We start from the raw sequence: 19039 nt of genomic DNA, 5'->3' as shown, positions 1-19039 counted from the left end.
AAATTTAAGTCAAATCCAGTTCTAATAATGACCAAGAAGATTAATTTTCAGTAGTCTATTATTATCTCTTTTAGGGAAATGATAAACATTTCATTACAAAACAACTACCCTATGTTTCAACATATTTTGATTGCTATTCTACTCACAAATGACTGAGAACAACTGCCCAAAAGAATGAAATATTGCTAGAAATAAATTTTTATTTTATCTTTTCTCTACAGTATAAACTGACAATTACTCAAGATGGTTTGCTTATTTTATTCTTTTTTTATTTCACAGTTCATGCAGAATTTGGTCCCTCAAAGAGCACTTTTTCATATGCAGGCCTCACAGAAATGCTACCCCAGACTCAGCGTCATCTGTGGGTCTGCATCCACTCAAAACCACAGCTCACAAGCTGTCACCAATGTGTTTACTTTTACTAGAGAGCCAGAGGATACAATTAGTTCAAAGTAAAGGCATTTAATTAAATAGCATGGTAAGATAACTAATGACAGAACATTTCCCCATATAACTTGGGCACATTCTCCCATGAATGCACATACTATTAATGGGAGGAAGGGACACAGAGATCACACATGGGGGGCACACTTGTAGGGAACATGAGTAAACGGAGCACACAGAAGAACAGCTCACTTCCAATGCTATAGAGCAAAACCAATGTCATCTAGTGCGTGTATTTTAAAGTCATTAGAACCTGAAAAACTATTCTTAACTGAGAGGCTGTAAAAAAGGTTTTCTTTTAAATTTTTAAAAAGAAAGCAAAAACTGTAGTTTGCTTACCCCTGCACTATTTCAGTAAAGATTCAGTTAACCCCTATAGGATTGTATTCAGTTTTGCCAGATGGTCAAGAATTCTTCGTTTTGTTTGGCATTTATTTTCTCCTATTTATTCCCATCTCTAGTCTTAGTTTAAGGAATGGTGCTTGGATCGAACTCCATAGCCCTCCTCCTGAATGGTGTGGGAAGAGACTGCAAGGACCTGAGTGTAGTGGTCAAGAGTAGACTCCACTTGCTGCAGAAATTGTTTGGCATTGTCTCTTATAATAGTTCAGATCTAGGCTGCTGTCCTTATTGCCTAGATGATGCTCCAAGCCTTTGTCTTGCTGCAACTAGGGTTCTGAGGCTGCCCTGTGCTGGGCATTTGACTTTCTTCTTCGAGGGTATTATGACTGCAGTTTTAGAGTTTTACTGAGGATGTTTTAGAGAAATATGGGCTTCACTAGGTCCTATCACAAGGCCATTTCCCTATCATTCTCCCTGTAATTCCCCTTCCCCATTTATGAGAATGCATTTCAGAATTGCATTTTGCTATTTCATATTTTAAATAGTAAAAATACTGTCTCTTATTGAATAAATGGTGACTAATTCATAGTGAATAATCTATGCTAATGAAATAAAAATGGGAAAAGTGTTTTTAAGTTCTATTTCCAGTTGCCAGTTCTCATAGTCCTGATTTTTTAAAAGTGAGCATAATGGTGCCCTCTGCTGTGCGATACTAACACAACAGTATTTTTTTAATCACAAATTTATTTCATTTAAAGCCAAACTGTACCATATGAATAAATTGTATTTTATGCAACGATATAAATGTTGTTAACAAAAATGTAAAAACTCCTCGAGAAATTTTCATTTTGTTCATTCACTCACCCCACAATTATTGAGTACTTACCTTGCAGAGAATTGCACAGCTGCCAGGCAGCTGGTAGATAATCTATTTAACAACAATTCAATAATTTTTGACACTTAGGGGAGGAAGGAAAAGAACAAGGGTAACTGGTGCCCAAGGAAGACAGGGGGTGGAGCAGAGGGTCATAAAGGAGAGTACCAACACCATAAAGGAGAGATAGCATTACAACCTCTGGGCCATTGTTGACTCTATCCATTGCTCCTCCCATTTCCAATTGGTTTTCAAGACTTATTGATTTTGTCTCTACAATATTCCCTTCCTCTCTACCCTCATTGAAACCACCCTAGATCAGGCCCTTATCACCTCTTACCTGGACTACTGAATTATCCTCCTGACTGGATTCCCAGATGTCAGTCTCTCTTCCCTTATATCCCTCCCCTACCACTACCACCACTCCTCCATTCATCTTGCACACAGCTGCCAAAATAATCTTCCTTAAAAAACACAAGTCTGGCCATATCATTGGCCTGCTCAGAGTCTTGAGGTGCCCCCTATAGTTTCTAGGATAACATCAACTCCTCAGCCTGGCATATAAAGCCCTTCACATTTGGATTCTAGCCTACCTTCCCAGGTTTAAAGCACATTAGTGCCACTCACACACTAGATGTTTCAGCCAAAGCGAAGTGTGCCCTCTCCCAGAACTAGCATTCTATTCCCCCTCTCTATATTTTGGAATTGGCTGTCTCCTCTACCCAGAATATATTCCCTCCTCACCCCCATCTCTTGGAAACCCTGGTTTCCTTTATGGCTCAGCTGATGTTCTGAAGCCTTTGTTGAGCCCCCTAGTTGTTATTATTTCCTCCCCCCTTCCTCCAATTATGTATATTTTTACCTGTTTACATATTGCATCCTGACAGCATATTATCAATAGAAGTTCAGTAAGAGCAGCCTAGTTCCTATTTTTCAGGCATTATCTCCAGTGCCTAGCATAGTGTCTTATACAGAGAAGGCACTTAATAAATGTTTATCTGATTGTCTTGGTTTGGATTGGAAACTGGAAGGTAACAAATACAAATTGACCGGAAGGTAAGAAAAACAAACTACATTTGCCAAGAACCCTAGCAACTAGACCCTAGCAACAATATGCTACTGCAAACTGATTGTTACTGATACCTGAATTAAAATATCAGGATGAGTTTGAAAGGTTTCAAAACTCATTTTCCTCCAGTTCACCCGGGTATTTTGAATCTAGCTTTGTTAGATCCAGTCTCTTCAATTCAGCAAAATTATCTTCTCCTGTTTACTTTCATCCCCTACCTTGCTAAGAAAAAACAGAAACGCACACACCCACTGTTTTCCATTCAGTCTTATCAGTATATTGTCCAGTTAATTCTTTGGAAATTTAGAATTTACCTTAATAACTCAATTGGTGTAGGAATAAGGGAGATAAGAGTAAGTTCTTGGTAAGATTTCTAAATGTTAACATGCCTAGAAAAAAATCATTCTATTGTAGTATGGCCCTCCCTACCTTCTCCCCCAGTTACACCTAGATTTAAGGCAAACTTTAGGTCAGTATCTATTTATTTCCATAGCATACAAGCTGCCTGATCTGTCCCTCTTTGGGTAAGACATATTGATTCAAAACAAAGCCATTTAAAGAGGTGATGATGTCATCTACTGGGCTCTTCTATTACTCAGGTCCTGCCATTTACTACTTCTTCATTGAACTGCAGCTACCAGGGGGCCTCTTTCCCAGAGATAAACAGTTAAAGCTCTTTTGTGAATTATCTCATAGTTTCAGTGCTATTTGACTTCTTTTGTGAGTCAAACCCATAGTCCATACTCAGCTAGCACAGCAAGACTCTCTTGAGTCAAATAAATATTTTAGATTACTCCTAAGTCAAAACTCTGCAGCCCTACCTATTTAGGTAAATTTCTTTCAGCCACCATCATCTCCTAGCATCTAGCACTTCAAACCATCTTTGAAGTTTCAGTTAGCAATATGAGAGGGGCAACTGACCTTTGTCTAAAACTCCTTCCAATAACATGAAATTGTTGCTCTTTCTACACTAGAAGTAATTTCATTTTCATCCAATTAGAACATTTTTTCAAGGGTGGCAAGTTCATAGGCTTATGCACTCATTCATTCAGTAAATATTTATTGAGGCCTACATGTACTCAAAAGGATGGCTACAGTGTCCTTTCCAAAAGATTTAGAGCTGAAGCACTCAATATTTTTTCTCCAACTATAAAAACCATATTTTTATATAAGAAATAATTTTACATATAATTTTAAAATGTTACATATGAAAGTATTTATTAACTACTGCAGTATTCAAAATACATGGGTAGATTTAAAGGTAGCAAGTTGTAGAGCTCAGGCTCAAGAACATCTTCTGCTTCTGACACACACTGATGATGTGACCCTAGGCAAATCATTTAACTTCTATGCAATTCCCTAAGACTATAAGGTACAAGAGATAGTGTTGACCTACATTGCTACAGGTGCTCCTCATCTGGGAATTCCCTATATCAGTCTCTATCACTAATCTAATATTAAAAGGAATTCACAGCCTGTAATTTCTTGTTATCTAATTTTAACTGCTCTCTCACCTTAGCAAGGAAATCTTCCTCCCTAAGTGATTTCCTATCTCACTCCCCAGAGAAGCTATTTCAAATCTTCCCTTGTCTCAAGCCTCCCACACTTTGTCTATCTCTTCTCTTACTTGAAGACCTTGTCTAATACTTAGAAAAGATACCATTTTGCCATGAGTTCCCACTTCTCTCCCTCTCTTCATCTCAAAATCTCAAAACTCCCTGACGTCTCCCATTCTCTCCTGGTTCCCCTAGTCTCTGATAATGAAAGGGAATTCTTCTTGACCTTCTCCTTGCCAAGGTCAATGCCCTCTACATGGATCGTTGATCCCATACCTTTTCTTCTTGGGGGGGGGAGGGGGGCAATGAGGGTTAAGTGACTTGCCCAGGGTCACACAGCTAGTAAGTGTCAAGTGTCTGAGGCTGGATTTTAATTTAGGTCCTTCTGAATCCAATGCCAGTGCTATATCCACTGCGCCACTTAGCGGCCCCCGTGATCCCATGCCTTTTCTACCTCTTCCAGGTCTCCCCTTCAATTATTCCCCATTAGACTATGAGTTCCTTGAGAGTAAAAGCTGATGTTATTTTTTTCTCCTTTCTTTATATGCCCATAGCGCTTCTCGGGCTCTAATCTTTTAACTTTTTCTTTGTAGGATTACAAAGGAAACCAGTTCTATTAAAAGCTAAAAATTTTCTTCCACAGAAAGAACTACTTGTGATAAAACGTTTCCCAGACAGTTCTAAAGGAAGAGGCTTCTTTTTCCTCCATCTGGCTACAATCCAGATTTCTAGCAAGGAGTCCAACAAATATTTAGTTAAGCATCTCCCGCGGGCCAGGCACCAAATCAAGAAAAAAGCATGCCCTGACCAGGGAGTTTCCCTTATACTGGTGAATAAGACTTTGTCACGGAGAGCCGACTTTAACTTCAACTTTAAATGTGTATCTGGGATCTTTGGCCAAATAAAAGCGGGACTGCTTTTCCTAAGTGACAGGACACTGCCAGGAACGAACAGGAGGGAACACACAAGCTCACCCCAACAAGAACCGGAAGCAGAAAGACTCCCAGGGAGAGGAAAGAGGAAAAGCCGCAGACCGCACGGCGCATGCTCCGCTTCCCTACTACGCAGGTGTCTGGCCTTGGCTTCAAAGGGAGGGCATTCCATGACCTCTGATTGGTTGAGCCTCTCCTCCTTCTATCCAATCCTCTTCTTCCTTCCTCACCCACCCTCTGTGAGGAGAAGGCGCGTCCTGTAACCCCTGTCGCATCTTCCTGTGGACAGGTGAGGAAGGACCACGGGTCAGGCCTAGGGAGAATGGAAAACTTCGGGAAGGCTCCCCTTTGGTGCGAACGAGGCAGTGGGGGGCGGCGTGGATGATAACGGTTACGGCCCCGCCTTTCCCCAACCGAGCCGGGGCGGGGGAGAAAGTGGGCGGGGCGCAGCCGCAGTCCGGCGCTTCCGCTGCGCTCGTTATCTCTCCCGTAACCGGTCCGTTCACCCCCTGCCCTAGCCCAGGCTGCCCTCGTGGGGGAGGGGCGTCGCGTGCCTCACCTGTTTCCGGACTCCGCCTGCCCTGGGCTGGAAATTGTTTTGTTTTCATAGGCGCCTAAAGGTAACGTAGGAAGGGCCCTTAGAGGTCCTCTCATTGCACCCCTCTTTTTACGGGTGAGAACCCTGAGGTCCGGAGAGGCCAGGTACCCAGCTAGAAGGTCCTCAAACTCCACTTCCATTGTTTTTGCTGCTGAGCCAGGAATGGACTTAAGGTTGACAGGAAATGAGATCACAGATTTAGAATTGGGCCATTGAGTCTGGCTGGACTCCTTTTACAGACGAGGAAACTGAGGCCTGCCAGAGAGGCAGGCTTAGTGATTTGCCGAAGGTCACACAGGTACCAGGTCCTCTGACTCTCTTACTGAACCAGTCATGGACTTAACCTACAGTTGACAAGTAATAGCAGAGACTTAGAATTGGAAGGGTCATTGAGTTCACTTGTTCTCATTTTACAGATGAGCAGATGAGGGAACTAAGACCTAGAGAGGCCAAGTAACTTGCCCAGGGCAGATAGTAGTAAGGAGCAGAACTGGGTCACGAACAACTTCTTTGACTCCAAATCCATTGCCTCGGCCATCAAGCCAGGCATAGATTTACACAGAATTGAAAGTTAATAGGTTCATAGATTGAGAGTTGGGAAGGACCTGGGCAAGAAACTGAAGCTTGGAGAATTTTAAGTGATTTTCCCAGGGTTAGGTGGCTATTGTCTGGGGTTAGATTTGAACTGAAGCCTTCCTGAGTCCAAGCCCAGTACTGTAGCCACAACGCTAGTAAGGTGCCTCCATATCCAAGAAAAACTAGCTTGGGATTTCTTTGTTACCTTTGAAGAGGTAGAGGCCATGGAAAATTCACCCAGATTGCTGCAGTGCCTAAATGAAATTCGTTCATGTCCACTGAGACCAATCTAACCAAAGTCTTCTTTAGGGTCCTGAATTAGACTCATTTTTGAGGGCCAGTAGAAAGCACAAGGGAGTTTCTCTTCCATGGGACTTTCCAGTGTTGATTCATGCAGCTAAATTCCATTAGCTATAGGAAAAGGTACATACATACACATAGACATATATATTGTATGGTTGAAATGTATTTATGTGAGATATTCTGCATATGTGTCCTGAGGACCTTTGAAAATGAAATCTTTTCAAAAAAGGTAAATGTAATGTCCACTAATCATTTAAAGATTTTCTTTTGCTGCTTCTTTTTAAAACATTATTGAGAAAATAGTGTAAAATTGGTCCATTTAAAATTCAGAAATATTTAATTCTTGTGAAATTGTTTATTAAGCTTAATTCAAATTTAAGTTTTTAGATTTTCCAGTTTTCTGAATTTCAGCAATTTGAAAGGAAATTTTTTCCTTTAACTTTTTTTTTTTTTTTGAGATTTAAGATTTCATCGTATTCCAGTGAGGAAACTCCCTACTTGAATGCAAGTGGGCAACTCTTCTGCAACTTAAAGAGTTTACTAACAGGCACACAGTCATTACTAAAGTATTCCCAAGGAGCACTTGCTTGTAACAAATTGAGATCAATTTCACAGATATAGTGGACCTATACAGTGTTCTCAGCACCATTCTAGGAACTGTGAGAGATAAAGGAACTTTTAGTCTACTTGTTTTATGTTGCTTCCCTACCTCTTCAACAAATCAGGTTAAATCCGGTTAAAATTAATATCAAGGGCAAAAGTTACATAAAGGTCATCTCAGAGTCTGCAAGTGATAGATCCTTTTCCTGGTTATGGTGGGAGATGAGGATATAAGGGAATTTTTTTAGATTATGAGTTAACACACTTATTAAGTCATTTACTATGTCAGCTGCTGGAGTAATCTCCAGGGAGGACACAAAAAAGGTGGAACAAACCAGTCCGTGCTCTTTAAGGAGTGTGCATTCTAATAAGGAATATACAGAATATATTAAGGTAGTCTGAATGGCAAGGCATCCAAGGACCTCAGATCTCTTTTTAAAAACCTCAACTGAGTTTAACACTCTTAAGGGTGGGAGGTGAGTTAAGGTAGGAAGAAGGGTAGTGTGGTTTCGTGAGCCAGGATTGACTGTGCATTATCTTCATCCATATGTTACCAGAAGCATTTTCTTTGAGTTCTCAGTGATTATTATATAATATCCATCTTAGTGCCATTTCTAAGACAAAGCACACTTGCAATCTAATTAAAGATTACATTTCTCAAAACAAAGTGAAATGTCATTAAGTGACAGGATAAGTCCCTCAGCAAAAACTGTTACCCTTAGACTTTGAAGGGAGCCCTTAATAAATAGGTATTTCCATCATTGACAGGTTGTCATGTGAGGAGGCAGCTGTGAAAATAAATATATGTGGTCAGTTATTTACATATGTTTAGAGCTGGTTACATCATAGTATACCTATAAGTACCTTTTACTACCTATTTACTAGAATTACTACAAATTGTAACCATGTTCATTACTGTTCATTTAAAATAGGACACCCCCCCCCCAAGAATGGTTTTAGTGGCTATAGATATAAAGTAAAATTTGTTCTCTAAGAATAAATAAAAAGACTAGAGTATATAGAAAAACATTTCTGTTATCAATTAAGCACCTATGTGGAAAAACCTCTTAAAACCAGCTATGTGTGTGTGTGTTGGGAGGGGGGGGGGGAGGGGGGGGGAGGGGGGAATAGGGAATGAACAAAAAGCTCTTGCTAAAGAATAAAACTAAAGACTTTATCTCATACAAAGAAATTTCTGTCAGTTATCACAGGATGATAGGGGGTTTGGATTATTGTTCTTGTTGTTTTTGTTTTAAAGAGAAAATTCTGAAGAGACATTTAGCTCCAGAGCAAATTGTCCCCAATGTAATGTCCACACTCCTGAGGGCATTACTTTACCATGTAACCATAAATACTAAGGTTGGAAAAGGCCAAAAGTGTATGATGATACATACTGTTGTTACCTTTGTTACCATGACCTGAGGGCAGGGAAGATGATATGGGCTTACCCACTGTTTATAGATAGGCAACTACAGATCTATAGCATACTTAACAGTATATGGCTCGTCCAGTTATTATGGAGTTCCCTAACACTAGATGGCTATGCCTAGGTTTCTGAGTCCAGTGTATTAAAAAATGGTATTTTTTGTTTTGACACAACAGATACTTCAAAGCAGAGTTTCTCTCCCCACCAATCAGGAAGAATTTATTAAGCAATTGTTATGTTCCAGACACAAAAACAAAAGGGAAACAGCTCCTATCGTTAAGGAGCTTACCTTCTAAACAGGGAGGCAACATAGAATATACAGAGCATATACAAAATGATTAGAGTCATTTTGATGAGTAAACTCTCAGGAAGGCTTCATATGGAACATGGCACTGGAGCTGAGGCTGGAGGGTATTCAGGATTTTGAAAGGCAGAAATTAGAAGAAAAAAAAGCATTTCAAACCTCTAAACAGCCCTTGTAAAAAGTTGGAGACACGAAGTGAAATAGCAAATAGGCTAGTATGTCTGCATCATAGAGTTCATAGAACAAGGAAAGGTATAAAGATATAAAGGGACCAGGTTTTGAAGAGATTTAAATGTCAAACAGAGAATCTATAGTTGGTTCTAGGGGTCATGGGAAGCTTCTAGAGTTTGTGGAGTAGGGTCAAACTTGGCTTTTGGAAAATCACTTTGTAATTTACACCAAAACAACCAATGAAAACTATCTAATAGCTTGATTGCTTTTGATAGTACAGTCCCATAGTCTTTCTGATTAACAGGAAGGAAGGATGTTGTACTTTAACTTTCCTAATATGATACCAACCGGAGTGGTTTTATTTGCCTAGACTTTTGTTGCCTTTTGAGGTTTGTCATTATTTACTTTGTTGTAGTCATTGTGTATATTGTTCCTTTGGCTCTATTTTCTTTGCTCTTTTTCACTTCATAAAAATTTGCCTATGTTTCTTTGAATTCTTCATAATAATCATTATATAATACAGATTCTATTACACTCACAAATTACAGTTGTTCATCTGTTCTCTCCCTCCCCCCCAAATCATTCAGTACATATTTCTAGACTTTTTTGTGCTCAGAAATAATTCTGTTATAAATATTTGTGTAATGAGCCTCATCTCTCTATCATTAACTTGGGATGTAATCCTAGTAGGACCTCTTTGTCAACAAGTATGGACAATTTTGTAACTTTTCTATATAAGTCCAGATTGTCTTCCAGAATAGTTGGACTGACTCACTACTCAACTAATTTCAGTTACTGTGATTCTTCATACAGTTGTTCTAATGTTGAATTTTCCAAATCTCATTATCATTGCTAATTTGATGAGTTTGAGGTGATACTCAAACTTTTAAAATTTTTTCTAATAATAAACATTTTTATTTATAGTTTTGAGTTTCAAATTTTATTCCATCCTTTCCTCCCTCCCCCCTCTCTGAAACAATAAGCAGTTATGTAAAACATTACCATATTAGTCATTTTGTACAAGAAAACTTGAATAAAAGAAAAAATGAAAGAAAGTCAGAAATAGCATGCTTCAGTCTGTGTTCAATCAATATCACTTCTTTCTTTGGAGGTGGGTAGTATGCTTCATTAGTCCTTTGGGATTGTCTTGGATCATTGTATTGCTGAGAATAGTTAAGTCACTCACAGTTCTTCATCAAACAATATTGCTGTCTCTATGTACAACAGTCTCTTGGTTCTGCTTACTTTACTATATATACATCAGTTCATACAAGTCTTTCCAGGACTTTCTGAAATTATCTTGCTTGTCATTTCTTATAGCATAATAATATTCCATCACCATCATATACCACAGCTTGTTCGGCCCAATGGATGGGCATCCCTTTGATTTCCAATTCTTAGCTACCACAAAAAGAGCTACTATAAATATTTTTGTGCAAATAGGTCCTTTCCCCCTTTTTTGGATGTCTTTGGGAGATAAACCTAGAAGTGGTATTGCTGGGTCAAAGGGTATGCATAGTTTTATAGTTCCTCTGGGCATAGTTCCAAATTGCTCTCCAGAATGCTTGAATCAGTTCACTATTCCACTAACAATGCATTAGTGACCCAGTTTTCCCACACCTTCTCCAACATTTATCATTTTCCGTTTTTGTCATATTAGCCACTCTGATAGGTGTGAGGTGGTACCTCAGAGTTGTTTTAATTTGCATTTCTCTGATCAGTAGTGATTTAGAGCATTTTTTCATGTGATTATAGATAGCTTTGATTTCTTTGTCTGAAAACTGCCTGTTCATATCCTTTGACCATTTATCAATTGGGGAATGACTTGTATTTTTATAAATTTGACTCAGTTTGCTATATATTTCAGAAATGAGGCCTTTATGAGAGATACTTTTTGCAAAAATTCTTTTCCAGTTTTCTGCTTCCCTTATAATCTTGGTTACATAAGTTTTGTTTGTTCAAAACCTTTTTAATTTTACATAATCAAAATTTTCTATTTTCTATTTTGTTTTGCTCTCTATTTCTTCTGTGGTCCTAAATTCTTCCTCTTTCCATAAATCTGACATTGTTTATGGTATCACCCTTTATGTGTAAATCATGTACCCATTTTCAAACTTTTAAAAAATTTCATTTTTCAGTATTCATGATTTATAAGTTTTTTAGATGCTTTTTGATAGGAGGGTGTATTTTTGCTTTTGAAAACGGTTCATATGCTTTAACACTTGTCTATTGGAAATGACTTGTAAATTTTCGTCAGTACTTGATAGATTTTATAGATAAGGTGTTAGACTTTTATTAGAGATGTTTAATGCAAAGACTTTGCCAAACTGTATATTTTCTTCTAATTTTTTCCATATAAATATTTTATTATTTTCCAGTTACAATTAGAGATAGTTTTTGACAATTGTTTTTATAAGATTTCTGGTTTCAAATTTTTCTCCCTCCCCCCTCCCCCAGACAGCAAGTAATCTGATATAGTTATATATGTACAATCACTTTAAACATATTTTTGCAACTATTATGTTATGAGAGAAGAATCAGAGCAAAAAGGAAAAACCTCAAAAAAGAAAAACAACAACAACAAAAACAATTGAAATAGTATGGTTCAATCTGCATCTAGATTGAACAGTTGTTTTTTTTGGATTTGAAGAGCATTTTCCAACATGAGTCCTTTGGAACTATCTTGGACCATTGTATTGCTGAGAAGAATCAAGTCTATCACAGTTGATCAACACACAATGTTGTTGATACTGTGTACAATGTTCTCCTGGTTCTGCTCATCTCACTCATCATCAGTTCATGCAAGTCCTTCCATGTTTCTCTGAAATCTGCCTGCTCATCGTTTCTTACAGCACAATAGTATTCCATTACATTCATATACCACAACTTGTTCAGCCATTCCTCAATTGATGGGCATCCCCTCAATTTCCAGTTCCTTGCCACCACAAAAAGAGCAACTTATAAATATTTTTGTACATGTGGGTTCTTTTCCCTTTTTTATGATCTCTTTGGGAAAAAGACCTAATAGTGGTATTGCTGGGTCAAAGGGACTGCAAAGCTTTATAGCCCTTTGGGCATAGTTCCAAACTGCTCTCCAGAATGGTTGGATATGTTCACAGCTCCACCAACAATGCATTAGTGTTCCAATTTTTCCACAGCTTCTCCAACATTTATTATTTTCCTTTTTTGTTATATTAGCCAATCTGACAGGTGTCAGGTGGTACCTCAGAGTTGTTTTAATTTGCATTTCTCTGATCAATAGTGATTTAGAGCATTTTTTCATATGGGAATAGATAGCTTTGGTTTCTTCATCAGAAAACTGCCTGTTCATATCCTTTGACCATTTCTCAATTGGGGAATGACTTGGATTCTTATAAATTTGATTTAGTTCTTGATATAATTTAGAAATGAGGCCTTTACCAGACGTACTGGCTACAAAAATTGTTTCCCAGTTTTCTGTCTCCCTTCTAATTGTGGATGCATTGCTTCTGTTTGTACAAAACCTTTTTAATTTAATGTAACCAAAATCATCCATTTTGTACTTCATAATATTCTCATTTTCTTCTAATTTTATCCAATCTATTTTAAATCTAGGATTCCTCTGACCTTACTTCTTTGGTCTTTACTTATTTCTTCAGTCTACATTTAGATTATTTTTTGTCTCCCTAAAATACCACTATTTGTTAATCCCAGTTTCCTTCTGAAGTAAATTATGCAGTTATTTATAATTATACAATAGTTATTACACATTTGAGCATATGTGGTGGGGAAGCAATTCACCAGACAAAGTTAAATAAATCTCTTGAAAAAACAAACTGATACTATGTATAATCAAAAAAAAACCCAAAACTTAATTACTATTCATAAAGTCAAGGAAATTCTCATTATCTTTAATGAAAAAATCATCTTACAACAATGTATTCACATAATTTTTAAATGTATTCACACATTTAATGATAGTTGAATTTGGCTATGCCTGATTTCAACACGATGTAAGTGCTCATAGATTTAAAGCCATAAGGAACTTTAGAAGGTAACTACTCTAGTTCCCTTTATAGATTCAGAAACTGAAGAATATAGAAGTTAAATTAATTTAATCAGCAGAAACATACCTGCAGTCCACCAGACTTTAATTCTTCAACTGTTGCATCAAAACATTCAGTAAGTTTAGCTGATTGATGGTTTGGGTCTGATTCCTGTGTCTAACAGATATTTGTTGTATTCTTGTCAAAATAGAGCTAGATGACAGTTTCAATGTGATAAAATGTTGACATAAATTGCAGTAATTCTCAAACACCCTCTATTGCTTTGTGTACTCCAGTGAATTGGTTATGTATATAAAACTATAGTTTTATAGTTCTCTTGAGCACCTATTAAGTATGTAACCACTGTTTTGGCACAATGCAAGTACTATTTCTCCTTGTGCCAGCAGCCACTGACTATTTACCTTGCCATGAATCTAATAACTAAAACGAAACTAAACTAAAAGAAATCAAACTATAAACAAAGGGGAAAATGCTGATATTTATCTAGTCTTTAAAAGATATATATATATATATATATATATATATACATACATATATATAAATTCATTTGATCCTCATACCAACCCTGTGAGTAAGTACTGTACAGGTATTTTCATTTTACAGTGAGTGATATTTGCTGATATATAGCTGTTTATTTTGGAGACAAGATTCAACCCGTCTCTCCCGATTCCAACTACAGCATTATTTCTCACCTGTGTCAGTGTATAGAAGGAATTTAATATTGCTTAGGATAAGTCTCTACTGTGATGCTTTGTCATGATAGGGAGATAACCCTGGGTTCTCAAAGTCAATGACACCATTGCACATCCTCTGTGAGGTCTTACCAAACTGAAAAGGCTTCAGATATGGGCCTGGTAATGGACTGTCTTATGTATTTGTCATCCAAGGACTAGCCTAGTAAGGTGGGAAGACGTTCATAGTCAGCTTGATCATCAGGAGTCACAGGGCAATGAATTTTTTTAGTCCAAGAAGCTTGTGAAAACCTACTCACTCTTTGAGGAGATGTAGTCGGGGTCATTAGAAGGAGAACTCCCAACAATTTAAATAATGAATTAAAATAATTGACATTTAAATAGTACTTCAAAGTGTGTAAACAGCATTACATTACTCATTTTGTCCTAACAACAGCCCTGTGAAGTAGGTAGGCGCTATAAAATATTTTTGTCATGAAGTCCTCACCCTTGGCCAGCTAGGTGGCACAGTGAGTGAAGTGTGAGGCATGAAGTCGGGAAGACTTGGCTTCTCAGTTCAAATGTGGCCTCAGATATGTAATAGCTGTGTGACCCTGGGCAAGTCACTTAACCCTGTTTGTCTCAGTTTACTCATCTGTAAAATGAGCTGGAGAGGGAAATGGCAAACCACTCCAGTGTCTTTGCCAACGAAATCCCCACAGGGTCATACACAACTGAAGAACAACTGAATAGCAACGACAACCTCAGCCATGAGTTTAGTGTAGGGAACTCCTTGACGACAGAGACTGCTGTCTTTTCCCATTCTTTGTATTCCCAGCTGAGTACAAAGCCTGGCACCCAGTAAGTGCTTATTAAATTCTTGTTGACTTACTCCCAATGAAGAAACTCTCTTTACCAACGCAAATCTACAGCTGCTCTACCCCAGGGCTTCTTAAACTTTTTCCATTCATGACCCCTTTTCACCAGAGAAATTTTAAAGCAACCCCGGATATAGAGGTATATAAAATAGGTATACATAACCTTTTACTGTGGCCAGATTTTTTGCAGCCCCCACATTCAGTTACATGAACCCATATAGGGGTTCATGATCCACAGTTTAAGAAGCTTTACTCTGTAACTTGCTGCATGGGGCACTAAGAGGATAAGTGACTTTCCCAAGGTCATGTAGCCAGTGTGTGTCAGAGGGAGGACTTAAACCTAAATCTTCTTCTTTTTTATTTATTTATTTATTTATTTATTGTTTTGTTTTGTTTTGTTTGCAGGGCAATGGGATTTAAGTGACTTGCCCAGGGTCACACAGCTAGTAAGGGTCTGAGGCTGGGTTTGAACTCAGGTCCTCCTGAATCCAAGGCTAGTGCCTTATCCATTGAGCCACCTAGCTGCCCCCAACCTAACTCTTCTTCTTGACTTTGAAACCAGCGCCCTAGCCCCTCTATTCTACAGTGCTTTTTACTGTAGGTATTATCGCTATTTTGCAGAAGAAGAAACTGAGACACATAGCGATTAAGAAACTATTCACACAGCAAGTAATGATCAGAGCCAGAATCCAAAGACAGGTCTCTTCTGACTATTAAAGAACACTGCTACAATAATTTTTCCTTTGTTTCGCCCAGCAGATCATGTGATGAGATAAATGTTGTTCCCTCCACACAGTAAATCTTGAATTAAGTAAAAACTATAGACTATAGATTGATAATAGGGAAGGAAATAAGTTTTGCTGGTATGCCATACTGTTGTCATCATTGACCAGGGATAGCTGTGTAGAGGTCTGGAACAACTCTAGTATTTACCTTGAAATTCCCTAAAGAATTTCAGTGACTCTTTGTTGATCAAGTCTGGCCCAAGAGCAAGTGTTTTATCTAAGCTTTCATAGGATATTTTATATTTGCATTGATCAGTTCTTTATCTGACAGTAACCAAATCAAAACTCGTGTTCTATGAATTACAGTACATATGTAATATTTGGTGTGCCATGCTGAAAAACTTTTATTTCCCTTGTACTGAGAATAATGATTTAAACATTCAGTAGAAACCTTTACCTGTCTCATTTTTCAATCCTTTCCGTTATCATGCTTTTTTATTAACTCTACAGAAGACATCTCTGTAACTACAGTTTGATGAAATTTTCCTCTGTGGCAGAACAAATATTACCAAACTTTATTTGTTGGGCACTGGACTCTTCCATACTTGAAGGAAAGGGAAAACTCCTAAGTAATCTGGCACTCCTTCATTGATGTTAGTGAATTTACTTTGAGTCTTTAAATCCTGATTTTTTTTTTTTAAGTAGCTAAGACTTTTGATCCTGGTTTTGTTTTTTTTAATTGCAAGTTACTTATTCCAAGTTGTGAAATAAAGTAGTGATAAAATACTGCCTTGAGCTGTAAAATTTTGAAACCTTTCTTTAATTTTCAATATTATAGCTCCCTCTTGTGATTAAAAATAATGATTACATTAAAATGAGAAATATGGCAACCGAGGAACTTCATAAAAATCATCTGGCTCTCTGAGAAAATAGTTCAGTGCTACTCAACATTATGGAAATGATATTATCTAGCATCCTGACAATCATATGAATTGTCTACTGTTGATCTAGACTACTGAGTTGTAGATTTAGAGGTGGAAAGCGGCCAGATTATTATCTGGCATATTTTACTTAAATAATTGGTTTTTTTTTTTTTTTTTTTTTTTTTTTTTTTAAGTGAGGCAATTGGGGTTAAGTGACTTGCCCAGGGTCACACAGCCAGTAAGTGTTAAGTGTCCGAGGCCGGATTTGAACTCAGGTACTCCTGACTCCAGGGCCGGTGCTCTATCCACTGCGCCACCTAGCTGCCCCTTTTTACTTTTTTTTTTTTTTTTTTTTAAGTGAGGCTTAAATAATTGTTAATGCTGAAGAGTTAAAAACCTCTTTCCATTGGTTCTTTAATACTATAAATCATAACCTTTTGTGTACCAGATTTCACATTTTCATATCTGAAGCTTTATTGTACTTTATTATGTTTCATAACTTCTGTTTCAAAAAATACCAGTTGTTCAGAAAAGAATACAAAAGTGGAAAAGACTTTATAAAAAGAACTGTTTTCAACCAACATTCAGCCTTGAATTTTTCTCAGGAATAATAATGAAAACAATGTTTTGTTAGCATGTAAAAAACTAATTTTTAACTTTAAAAAGTAATTATCATTGCTCTCCCCCTCCCCTTTCTTTTCAGGTATAAAGATGTCTGACAAGACCAAGAAAAAAGCAGCTATCAAAGCTTCAATTATTGAGCAGCTATTGACAGAAAAGAATTTCCAAGATCTTGGAGATCACCTGACTGAGCTAGAAACTTTTCACATGAATATAGAGCATCTCCAAGAAACAGATATTGTGAGAGCTGTATACAGAGTTTTGAAACATTGCCCTATAGTGGTTTTCAAAAAGAGAGCCAAGTGTTTACTGTCCAAATGGAAAACACTTTATAAAAATCAGTGTTTTCAACCAATGAATAGTTCCAATTTTTATCTCAAAGATACTAAGGAAAACACTGAACTTGTTAGTCTAGTTCAAGAAGAAAATTCCCCATACCCAAGTCAAGAACAAATATTAGAAATAGCAAATTCTAACTCTGTGTCACTACCCCAAGATGTTGCAAAAGATGTTGAAAGGATCGTGCCAGAAAACAGTGCTGCCCCAGAAGAACATTTTGGGAGTCATGACCCTAAATCCACTGGCAGCAGATCAGCTTGGCATGAAGATCCCACAAGAGCTAAATGTGTAGAACTTCTTTATGGAGCCTTAGTTACTTGTGCCACCGACCAACAGAAAACTGATTGCTGGCACAAATTGGCAAGAGAAATTGAGGAGTGTGTTTTTGCACTCTATTCAAAAAATCTCAGAAAATACAAGAATTGCATCAGAAGCAAAGTCTCAAATTTGAAAAACCGAAAAAATCCTCATTTACAACAAAATCTGTTTTCTGGGAATTTGTCTCCAAAAGAATTTGCTGAAATGACAGTCATGGAAATGGCAGGTGATGAATTAAAGCAGTTGAGGGCTTCATACACAGAGTCGTGTATACAAGAACATTATCTTCCTCAAGCGGCTGATGGCACACAAACAAACAAAATAAAATGTAGGCGTTGCGAGAAATTTAATTGCAAGGTCACCACGATTACCAGAGGAACACTTTTCCTTCCAAGTTGGGTTCTCAGGGCAAACCCAGATGAACAAATGATGACCTATGTCATATGTAATGAGTGTGGGGAGCAGTGGTATCATAGCAAGTGGATTTGCACCTGATTATGATGAAACATTAATAATTTTAATAAAGACAATTTTTGTTTATGAAGTGCTTTAGCAGACCTATTTTTTCAGACCTATATTTTTGCAGTGACTCTCCAGAGTAAGTAGCTGACAGATTAAAAGGTTCCTAGATTTATTTATAGCGGCTCACCTTTTCAAATGAATAGCAATTTTCACATACAAGTATTGGTTATTTAAAAATTTTCTTCCTTCATGATTAAACATGATTCAAAGTGTGGACTTAAGCTATCATATACATATAAAGGACAATTTATTCATCCAGTTGCCAGATGTGGAGACTAAGACACAGATTTACCCAAATTCACACAGCTACTAAATGGCAAAGTTGAGTCTCAAATCCATGCTTTCTGTTTTCCTGGCCTGGTTATTTTTTCACTAGCTATTACTACCAAGGATTGTAGGTATTTGGAGAACCTAAGAAGGGCTTACTATGGCTAAAGAGATTTAAGTGACTTACCCAAGGTAACATAGTCAGTCTGTAATAGAGTGAGAGGACATTCAGTCAGGCCTTTGTAAGAGCTATTTCTTTGTGAGAAGTATTCTCTTTGGGTATGAATCTAGAGATGGGTGCTGCAGTGTTAACCACAATGGTGGTTTGTTCACATCAAGGACATAATTCAGGTTCTTTGCATGAGAACTGTATGTTTCATTACAAATTGGCAACACCTGGTAAGAAATGTATCACTCCAGTTCTGTTCATTTCTTATTTTTCTTCCACATTCTTCTCCTCACTTGTCAGACTGCACTCTCTTCTGCTAAAGTTATTCTTCTACTCTACCTCTATCAAGAGCCCATCTGTTCAGT

The 19039-nt window shown here is 37.5% G+C and overlaps 1 protein-coding gene across 3 annotated transcripts; it reads left to right on the top strand.

The window, feature by feature from the left end:
* Positions 1 to 5358: 5358 nt before the first annotated feature.
* Positions 5359 to 18256, top strand: TCEANC (transcription elongation factor A N-terminal and central domain containing). 3 transcript variants are annotated; one of them, XM_043995931.1, is made up of 2 exons: positions 5359 to 5506; positions 17142 to 18256. In XM_043995931.1, exon 2 carries the CDS (start codon positions 17150 to 17152, stop codon positions 18209 to 18211), a length of 1062 nt encoding a protein of 353 aa, XP_043851866.1. In that variant the 5' UTR covers positions 5359 to 5506; positions 17142 to 17149; the 3' UTR covers positions 18212 to 18256. The 3 variants fall into 3 exon arrangements, with proteins under 3 accessions (XP_043851866.1, XP_043851867.1, XP_043851868.1); XM_043995932.1 differs by lacking the exon at positions 5359 to 5506 and adding an exon at positions 5523 to 5837; XM_043995933.1 differs by lacking the exon at positions 5359 to 5506 and adding an exon at positions 13297 to 13356.
* Positions 18257 to 19039: the final 783 nt, after the last annotated feature.

Source organism: Dromiciops gliroides, chromosome 3 (assembly GCF_019393635.1).
Source record: "Dromiciops gliroides isolate mDroGli1 chromosome 3, mDroGli1.pri, whole genome shotgun sequence".
NCBI classification, from domain to species: Eukaryota; Metazoa; Chordata; class Mammalia; order Microbiotheria; family Microbiotheriidae; genus Dromiciops; species Dromiciops gliroides.
The sequence above is the reverse complement of the archived record's forward strand: the minus strand, read 5'-3'. Positions and strand labels throughout refer to the sequence as shown.